Source organism: Clarias gariepinus, chromosome 11 (genome assembly GCF_024256425.1).
Source record: "Clarias gariepinus isolate MV-2021 ecotype Netherlands chromosome 11, CGAR_prim_01v2, whole genome shotgun sequence".
Lineage (NCBI taxonomy): Eukaryota > Metazoa > Chordata > Actinopteri > Siluriformes > Clariidae > Clarias > Clarias gariepinus.
In genome coordinates, this window is record NC_071110.1 from 30007501 (window position 1) to 30017500 (window position 10000).

The 10000-nt window shown below is 40.4% G+C and overlaps 2 protein-coding genes across 5 annotated transcripts in view; one reads left to right on the forward strand and one right to left on the reverse strand.

The window, feature by feature from the left end:
* LOC128532651 (T-lymphocyte activation antigen CD80-like) overlaps nt 1–3380 on the forward strand; it is a 5859-nt gene extending 2479 nt beyond the window's left edge. The window contains exons 3-8 of one of the 4 annotated variants that reach the window (XM_053506720.1): nt 98–144; nt 266–586; nt 1639–1929; nt 2024–2143; nt 2372–2414; nt 2564–3380. In XM_053506720.1, coding sequence (XP_053362695.1) covers nt 98–144; nt 266–586; nt 1639–1929; nt 2024–2143; nt 2372–2414; nt 2564–2582 — 841 coding nt within the window. In that variant the 3' untranslated portion in view covers nt 2583–3380. The remainder of the gene's footprint in view (nt 1–97; nt 145–265; nt 587–1638; nt 1930–2023; nt 2144–2371; nt 2415–2563) is intronic. The other 3 variants (XM_053506722.1, XM_053506721.1, XM_053506723.1) reach the window with 3 other exon arrangements.
* A 6604-nt stretch (nt 3381–9984) lies between these two features.
* Nucleotides 9985–10000, reverse strand: part of LOC128532824 (T-lymphocyte activation antigen CD80-like) — a 2705-nt gene continuing 2689 nt past the window's right edge. Inside the window, exon 3 of the mRNA XM_053506924.1 lies at nt 9985–10000. This exon is cut by the window's right edge and continues 313 nt beyond it. Within this exon, the coding sequence (XP_053362899.1) occupies nt 9985–10000 (16 nt within the window).

Sequence of the window (10000 nt, forward strand, 5' to 3'; positions counted from 1 at the left end):
ATTGTTAGCGTAAGTACAATGCTTACTCAGTTGTATCTTGTAAGCATAAGAACTGTAAATAATAATAATAATAAATAATGTTCTCTTAATATTTTAGAGAATTCCTGTTTGCCGTCAGCTTAGTGCTGCTGTGTGTAAACACAGGTAAAACACACACATACATATACACACATAGCCTAACTGTAAAGTGACTGTCACATAAAACAATTAATCCAGCTATTGTGTTAAATCTGAATGTTGTGTGTGTGTTTGTGTCTGTGTGTAGATGCCGATGCTGCGGGGCACAATTTGCAGGGGATTGTGGGAGGAAGTGTCCGTATACGCTGTGGGCTGGACCCATTCAGCGGGTTTAACGGTCTTTACTTCCAGAAGAAAAGTAGTGAAGGACAAGAGATTTTTATCAACGGGTATTACGACAGGCCACTGACTGTGCTTCCTGAGTACATAAATCGCACCTTCTTCAACAAAACTGACCTCAGCATGGAGATGACAAACCTCACACTTTCTGATGAGGGAGATTACCTCTGTATCTTCATTTGCAATGGTGCAAATTGCAAGGAAACCAAATTTTATCTTACAGTTACAGGTACACACACACACACACACACACACACACACACACTATCTAATGTTTGTATTGTCTAGTAATTAGCTGTTGCCACTAAAAGCCAGTTCTGCATCTTTTGACCCACACATATAGACCACTACAGAATCGTTAGGGTTTGAACTTGCGATCTCCAGGTAATAGACGGAACGATTTCCTCCTGCATGTTTGTGGATGTATTTAAGGGGTAATAAGGGTGACTTTTGGATGCAGATTGTAACAGACTTGGATGTTCAGACTGTGGGGATTTCCATGGGCAAAGCAGTTTACACAAAATGGTGTGAAAAACAGTCCACGGTAACTCTGATAATTATTCTCTACAACCGCGGTGAGCAGAAAAGCATGTCTGAATGCACAGCATGCCATAGTATGAGGAGGATGAGCTACAACAGCAGAAAAAAAAAAAACATTCCCAGGCTTAGGTGTGGTCAGGTTCACTGAAACCACATGGTTAAAGGGTGAAAATAAACCAGGTGAATGTTGCAATCTTGAACCCACACTGTACTCAAATTCCTGGTATTGCAAGCATCACCAGTGTACAGCTAGAGGGTCTCTCTGCCTGAAAACAATAAGCCACAGCAACAAAAAAACAATGATGACGTATTTCTGTTGCTGTAACTCCAGACCCGCCTGATTCATCCTGATGTGGTGCTTCTGCTTGATGCTTTCTACACCAGTGACTCACCTAAAGGCTGCTTGGGGATGGTCCCTTGTGAATACCCTAAAATTTGCACTTCCAAAAAAAAAAAAAAAAAAACAACCAGTGATGTCCAAATCATTCTCTTTCAGCTTTTAATTCAGCTTTTAATTTCAATTGAAAACTGTAGAATTGTAGCAAAAGGCTACTGCTGTAATGATAAAGACCATCCCAGGAGATCGCAACTAACTAGAGAGTATGAGAAGGGATGTGCCGGGGCGTGGTCTGCCATACCGTCTTCCACAGACATTAGCATTAAAAGAGCTTCTCTGACACTCCTACAATTTTCTTAATCCTTGATCCTGAGTGCCTCTGTCTATTCTGTCTCTGCCCACAGCCAACTACAGCGTCCCCGTCTTAGAGGTCCAGGGTTGCAGGAGCGGCCCGGGCGCCCACAACTGCGCGATTTCCTGCTCGTCATCAGGGGGACATCCTCCCAGCAGTGTAACCTGGGGTGTGATCGGGAACAAGACCAGCAGCCCGATAACAGACAAAGAAGAATCCGTAATTATACAGGACGTAAACTCGAGCCTTTGGAACGTGTCTCAGACTGTAAGGCTTAACTGCAGCCACCCGCTTAACATCACCTGCTCAGTTGGGGGAGTTGTGTCACATGCTGTCAGTGTGTGTGAGTACTACACACACACACACACACACACACACACACACACAGAGTCAGTAATAACAGTTCAATAATTGTGTCTGTGTGTGTGCATGCGCAGGTCAAGATCCTGATACCCAAGATAAGCATGTGGTTGTTGTGTGTGCTGTGGCGGTGCTGCTTCTCATTCTGACCATCATCATAATTTTTGTCATCATGAGCAGAAGAATACAGATTCCAGGTAAACACACACACACACACACACACACACACACTAAAGCACCATTTCTGTGTTTCCTTTTTTTTTTTTTTTTTTAGCTATAAATCTGTATGTATACGATACCGTGAAAAAGTCTAGGCACCCTGTGTTTTGTTTATTTTATGACTTCGTTATTAATTCAGCACACAAAAAAATTTTTATCTAATTTTTTAATTGAATTCTCATTCTTCTGTCTGTTCCCTCCCTCAGCAGAGACGCCACCCTCAACAGATGTTGAGCTTCAGAATTTAAAGTGAGTTTGTGTTCCTTTCACACTCACTCCCACCCATACACACACACACACACACACATATATACACAGACTGTGCCAAGAACAAAATGCTGAACAGTGCTGTGTGTGGCTGTGTGTGTTTTTGTTTTGTGTTGTCGTTCTCCAATTAGCTCACGTCAGGCTGGATGAGCACAGCGAATCACACGCTATCTGAACACTTGAACTGAAGATCCATGTGTGTGTTTGTGTGTGTGTGCGTGGGTGTGTGTCTGTCTGGTGGACAGATAAAGGAGAAGACGGACTATCAGAGAGATCATACACACTCATCGGTTAACGGACAGACAGAAGCGCAGGAGTCAAACTGTGGCTACGGTGTCTGATCTGCTGGGAGAGACGGCTGCTGCATAATAACATACAGTGGTGGCCAAAAGTATTAAGACAACATCTGCCTCCATTATAGACCCTGAAAATGTAAATACGTTTTTCGATTCATAGGCTATCTGGACAAACTGGATAACTAGATTTGATAAAAATATTCAACCAGTCGAAGAACCGTCTCCGTGAGTTGAGGCAGTTGTCCTCCGCCCCGGGACCGAAACCCTGCCGAAGGAGCTTGAAGCCACACAGAGGAAGGAACAACCCCGTGTTCGCACTCCCAACGTTAGAGATCCGCTCCCGGTGTAAATCTGTTCTCCTTGTGCACACAACAGGTTTTTGTCACTTATTAGTCCTCTCCTATTTGGCTGAAGGGAATTCTCAAGTCAGCCGCGAACCTCCGCGGGAAATCTCTGCTCAGAAAGCAACCAAGCAGACATGGATTGTACGAGACATTTATTTTTTAAACCCCAGGTCCAGCCGGATCCGGCAGGTTTTGGAAGAATTAAGGACTTCATACTAAATACTGACTGCTGTAGAACACATTATTTTTATTAACTTAACATTTGTTATTTTATCGATTTGAGAATATCATTAAAATATTGAATTTTACGTTTGTTTCAGTACTTTTGGCCACCACAGTTTTTTTTTTTTATTATTATTTTAAAATGTTTTTAGCTTTTTTTAAATGTTTATGTTTTATCTTAAAATCTTAAGAAATGTTAAATTTCTTTAGATGTATAAATCTAAATTTCATATTGAATATGATGACATTTTACAACACTGACAAGCAAGCTTAGCGTTCAGGTTTCGGGCTGTAACTGAGAAATTAGCTTAACGTCAATTTAACGTTTGTGTAAATTGGCGTAAAACTCATCCGGCTTATCATCCATCATTCCTTGCTTCGCCCTCTGCATTCGAGATGCTGTTTGTTTTTGTTTTTTTAAGTACTTGCAGTAATTTAAGTCGACTTAACTTATTAGCTTGCTAACTTAGCTGCTGTTACTAAAACAGAGTTTAATCTTTTATGCATTCTTATAAATCGAACATTACTGAGACTGGAACTCAGTTCAGCACTGGCACGTTAGTTGAACCCTTCTCAGGAAAAGAACGGCTTCCATTACTAATGGGAAAAGGGTATTACGTTCAAAGGGTTAAAGGGAAACTCCAGAGGTTATGCGTTCCTGGTATAATGTGATTACTTAGGAAGCGTCTCAAATCTATACGCTAGTCATGTGTTCGCACTGGAATACTCCGTCGTAGTGCACTGTTGACGTATAACCGTAGAATACCTCTGAGAATAAAGTGGGGACAGGGGTAGCTCAGTGGTTAAGGCATTGGACTATGGTTCGGAAGATCCCAGGTTCAAACCCCACAACCAGAAAGTTGCCACTGTTGGGCCCTTGAGCAAGGCCCCTTAACCCTCAACTGCTCAGATGTATAATGAGATAAAAATGTAAGTCGCTCTGGATAAGAGCGTCTGCTAAATGCCTAAATGTAAATGTAAGTGCTGAATGTTGTGTACGAAATGTCGAGCAGGAACAAAGTGAAACCTGTCTGGCTGTTCGATTCCGGAGTTAAACTCGGCTTCTGATTCCATTTCTGATTTGCTGGGAAATGTGGTTTGATTGTTTGGTCTGTTTTTGATTTTGTCAAGAAATATACTGCCCAGGACCTGATGTGTTTGTAATGGGGGGGGCACAGTGTGTGTGTGTGTGTGTGTGTGTGTGTGTGTGTGTGTGAAAACCACATTATATAGAATCAGATTCAATCAACTCCCAGTCAACTCCAGATGCCTGGAATCAGAGTAACTCCCAGCCCTAAGACAAGAAGCTCAGGGAGCGTTCCAGAACATTAAACACATTCACGCCTGAATGTTTCAGCCTGTAGGCATGACGGTGCTAGCATTGCTTTCTAATGCTAGTTCTCATGAATATGTGTTGAGTCACTTTATGAATAGTTCTCATGAGTATTTTTTTTTATACTACATTTTATATGACATATGCTAATACTCTCTAGACCTTGATATATATGTGTGTGTGTGTGTAAGGGTTTGGTTGTGTGTGTATGAGAGAGAGGTTTGGTAAGCTTTAGCATGTTGTCTGTCATCTATTTCCTGTAATAAAGCAGATCATCTCTCGAATGCATTTCTTTTATATAAACGTCTTTCCTAAAGGAAATGTTCTGTCAGTTTCGTTTTATAAATGACATTTGCTCATTGTATTTATAATGATACACTTGTGCAATAAAATTGTTCTTTTTTTACTGTTTATGTGTTTAAACTTCTTACACTCACATACATACAATTGGTCAAGCTTCATTTTTGTTACATTTTTATCTTTATCCCAAAATATGTATTTCGTACCAAATCAGCATTTTACAATATGAGACACGAATAAAAAAAACAACACGAACCCCCAAAACACACTAATCAAGATGTACTTTATAGTGTTCTAAAAAAGAAAAAAAACGTGTGCATATTAGTAAAACTTTGTAGAAATGACACACGTGCATGCATTCACTTAAGTTATTGTATTATAGTTCTGAAGATCAGCATTTTAATTATACATCTTCTAATTATAAATCTTCTTATCTACATTAGACCACACGATGTGTCAAAACAGTTTAAACATTAACCAACAACCTTTGTGCCAGTTATAGTGGACCATATCATATGTCCTAATCCAGACTGTATGGATCAATGGACATTAAATCAATTCCTGCCAGCATTTACTATCCACAGGTGGATGAACTGGTTGGATGATTTAATTAAATGCTTAAAAAATATTAATAAGTCGGATACACCTGGGATAAGTGGCCAGAATGCCTGTTATTTGCAGTATGAGAGGTCCCACTGGCAAACGTTTCGTGGCTTCCTGGACATCATCTAGAAAAATCAGGAGGGACCTTCTTCAGATAAGTGTTAAATTCATTAAGTTGGAGAGCAAGACTTAAAACACTGAATCAATTAAAACAGAAGAAATTGTTACTGGCACAAGAATGTTAGTGATGGCTAAATGACTTGGATAAAAGAATTTATGCCAGAAAAAAAAAACATGAGTGACTGCCCAATGAGTTAAAAATTATTCGCAAAGTGGCAATTACCCATTAATGTTATGTGGTGTAATGGTGAGATAAATTAAGCAGATTGTGACTATGCCCAAGGGGTTGGATGTTTCCTGTGCATCTGGCGATGGCCCAGAGGATTTGGTGCCAAAGTCCGATGGGACGAGTTTGGCATTGCTCATTTCTATTTGACTCTGAATTCATTTGACTAAGGAATATTGGCAGATTCCCTTGACTGTAATATCCTGGGGAAATCATCTCCAATTTGATAAGACCACAGCAATTGAAGGCTGTAAAACCAAAAAAGGTGGTGAGGCAGTTCCTGACAATGTCTGGCTAACAGCAATAACATTCACATCACCAGAAGGTTAAATGAATAACATTGATTATCAATTATATACCAGTAAACTGGTGACAGGATCATGGGCATGGGCTGCCATGGTGGTACTGTACAAGGAGAACCCAAGACCTAGGAGTTTTAATGTTAATGGTTTTAATAGCCGATTGGTGTATAATTTGTATATACAGTACACTACTCACAATAAGTTAGGGATATTGTGAGAGACTTAGTGGATGTCATGCATACGGTGTTTGTTTCACTTCAGACATTTTTGGGATAGGGAGGCAATTGTATTGGGGACATACTTAGATAATTGTATATTACCTCATTTTGTGTTTTCCATGTAATGGTCTCATTGTGTACAGGTGTTCCTTACATTGGGGCCAATCCCAAAAGACAACCTCTTTCAATGTGGCATCAATTTCAACATTCTGTGGGTATAAAAAGCTGGTATTGTCGGTAAGTCATTCCAAGTTCATCATTCAAACAGCCATGAACACACGATGTCACTTAACTGACGAGCAGCACCACCTGGCCATGGCGCGCCTTCAGGTCAGTGGCAGGCAGTCAGATGTCGCTCGTGAACTTGGTGTGTCTCAAAGTCTCATCAGCAGACTTGCATCAAGACACAGAATGCTGGCAGAGTTCATGACAGACCCAGGAGTGGAGCCCCAAGAATAACAGACCGCAACGATGACCAGTACCTAAGGACCTATGCACTCAGACATCGTTATGCAACTGCCACACAGCTGCAGGCCCGTTTACGAGATGCGAGGGGTACTAGGGTTTCCAGACAAACCATTTGCAACCGACTCCATCGCTTTGGCTTGAATGCCAGACGACCATTGCAGGTGACTCCACTGACACCAAGACACCGCCGTGAACATTTGCAGTAGGCACAAGAGCATGTGAGCTGGACAATGCGGTCAAAGTGGTCTACTGTCCTGTGCACAGAAATGATTGTCATCAGCGTTGCTGGCGAAGGCAAGGTGAGCGATACGCTGAGGTCAACATGGTCCCCAGGGTTTGCTTTGGTGGAGGAGGTGCAACAGTCTGGGCAGGCATCACCAGTCAGCGCAAAACAGATTTGGTTATTGTACATGGCTCAGTCACTGCATGTTCTTACTTCAGAGACATCATAGAACCCATCATCCTCCCCCAATTCCATCAGCACACCCCCGACCTTCTGTTCATGGATAATAATGCTCCACCACATCATGGCAGAATTGTCACAGTTCGACTCCAGGAAGTTGGAGTGCCACATATGGTATGGCCTGACCTGAACCCCATAGAGCACATCTGGGACCAGTTGAAGCAGAGACTGGATGATCGTACTCCACCCCCACGTGACCTGGCAGAACTACGTGTAGTACTTGTGGAAGAGTGGAACGCATTGCCTATATATATATATATATATATATCATTTGGTCAGTCCCCTGACTGACCTCACTTAGAGGGTGCACCAGACTTGTGGTTGATATTGTGCAAATCAACTTTTTAGAGAGTAAAATCAGTTTTGTCTTTGGGTTCACTGTATTGCATTTTTCTTACTCTTTTCTCACTGTTTGTCTTACAAACAGTCTTATACTGTAGTTGTAATCCCCTATGAGCGACATTAAATGAGGCAGGAAAATAGATGAGAGTTTGTTCCTTTTATGGAGCATCATAGCTTGCAAGCTCTTGGATCAATGAAGAAGTGATATTATTTGGGCTACAGGCAATTCTATTTCCACTGAATAGTCTGGACAAATGGTGCCAGAAAGAGGGCCGAAAATCACCTGTACACTTTTGCCCACTGTTCCATTAAGCCGACTTAAGACGTAAAATGCAAAAGTGTGGTATTGGACATGGTGAGACCAATATCTCTAATCAAAATCTTAATGGTTTTTCAGGTTGTAGTCTGCTGTCTAGACCCGGACCAAGTGACAGTTCTATCCGGACCCTAATTCATTTCCTATGAATGAGGAAAATTAAGAGTGCTTTTTCCGTCAAAGTGGACGCAGCTACTGTATATGGATCACCCAACAGAGTCAATCAGTGCGATAGTTTACTGTGCGTAGACAGAGTGTTTGGACGAAACGGAAATGAAAGCGCAATACAGCAAAGTTCCAAAAAAAGGAACGTAGACTGAAAACCGAAACTATAAAGATGAGGGGACAGATCAATATATGTCTTTCCATCCTGTGGGAAGTTTAAAACCAGTTTGTCTCATACGTTACGAAACCGTGGCGATAATAAAAAGCAGTAGTGTGAAGCAGCACTACAGTTAGGACCTCGGCTCAAAGTGCATTTTATTAACCAGACCTTCTTACATTTTAATTCAGCATTCCTCCTTTAGGGGATGTGGAATAGAAATTAAGATTTGAGGGGAAAGGGATGGTGTGTAGTTAGTGTGTGTGTGTGTCTGGGTAAGAGAGAGAGAGAGAGAGAGAGAGAGAGATGTGTACTGTATAGAGTATGAGCTGAGCCCAAGTAGATCTGTGGAGAAGTTGCCAAACTTCCTTTTACATGCTGGGTCTGCTGTGGGTTTGAGTTGCATTGACAGTTTTTTGCCACAGTGGGGCGGTCTAAGTGTTACTGGTGTGATTTTGTCTAAAATAAAAAGAAAAAAGTAATAAAACAGGATAGATAAACCAAGCAGAGAGGTGTGATTTTGGGAACGACATCATTACTTTGTTTAGACAAATGTAAGCAAACCTTTGTTTTTTTAGTGTTTAAACAAAAGTAGGTCAAAAAAGTGCACAACTGCATTTTTACATCTTATATTCTTAGAAGGGTTGACACATTTAACAGTTTTCACCTTCGAAAGATACTGTTAAGGTTAAGGTGTAGGGGAAGATATCACTTTATTCACATGTGATGGGGCGTTGGTGGTTTCGGTTTTCATCACCGTGGTTGATCTCTGCACGGAAACTGCCCACATACATTAATACATTTAATTTCTTAAATACTTGCTAGAAAACCTTTTCCCACACTCAATGAAAAAAACAAAACAAAAAAAAAAAAACACCTAGCATAACGGTTGATGTGTGAAATGTGCACCATAACACATTTATCTGAAACTACAATACAAAGATCAGAAGTGGGCTGCAGTTTGCCCTGCATGTGCCAAGTAATTTATAGGTAATTTCCATTTACCGACATGCAACACCCTGTGAAATTATTGGAATGTGAAGGCTAAGGTCTTGACCTATTACACAGACAAATGTTTGAGATGACAGATCAGAATTTCAGCTTTAATTCCCTGATATTCATAAGTAAAGTGGTACCAACTTAGAAGAGGCACCTTTTCTTCGAACCCATCAGTTTTTCCTATGTGTCACGGTTCACATCAGTCTGTGTTTTTCATTTAGGTTTCTGTTTGTTTTCTGAAAAGTGAAAGTTTTGCTCATACAATGTACACTATGAGTCTTGACTTGATTTCAAATTAGTGTGTAATTTAATAAAAAAAAATGAAACCTTTAATATCTTTTGGGCTAGCATGCATATTTGGGAAGGTAAGACAAGTTTAAGCCTCCAGCTTCACTTCATCCTTTGTTAGGTTCTCCTATTGTATTGAATCGGCTTTGCTTGCCAATTATCTTAAGGCTGCAGGAATCCCTAGTGCACCTTTTTCTGCCATATTTTTCTACTCACATTTATATAAATATGGGCAAAAAAAATGTCATTATAAATTCCCTTTTATTCTTTGGAAAACCAAAAAAAAAAAAAACAAAGTTTATACCTGTTTAAGATATACATGATATTTTGTATTAATAAGTAAAAATTTTTTAGAATCTTTACTTTGTTTAGACAAATGTAAGCAAACCTTTATTTTTCAGTGTTT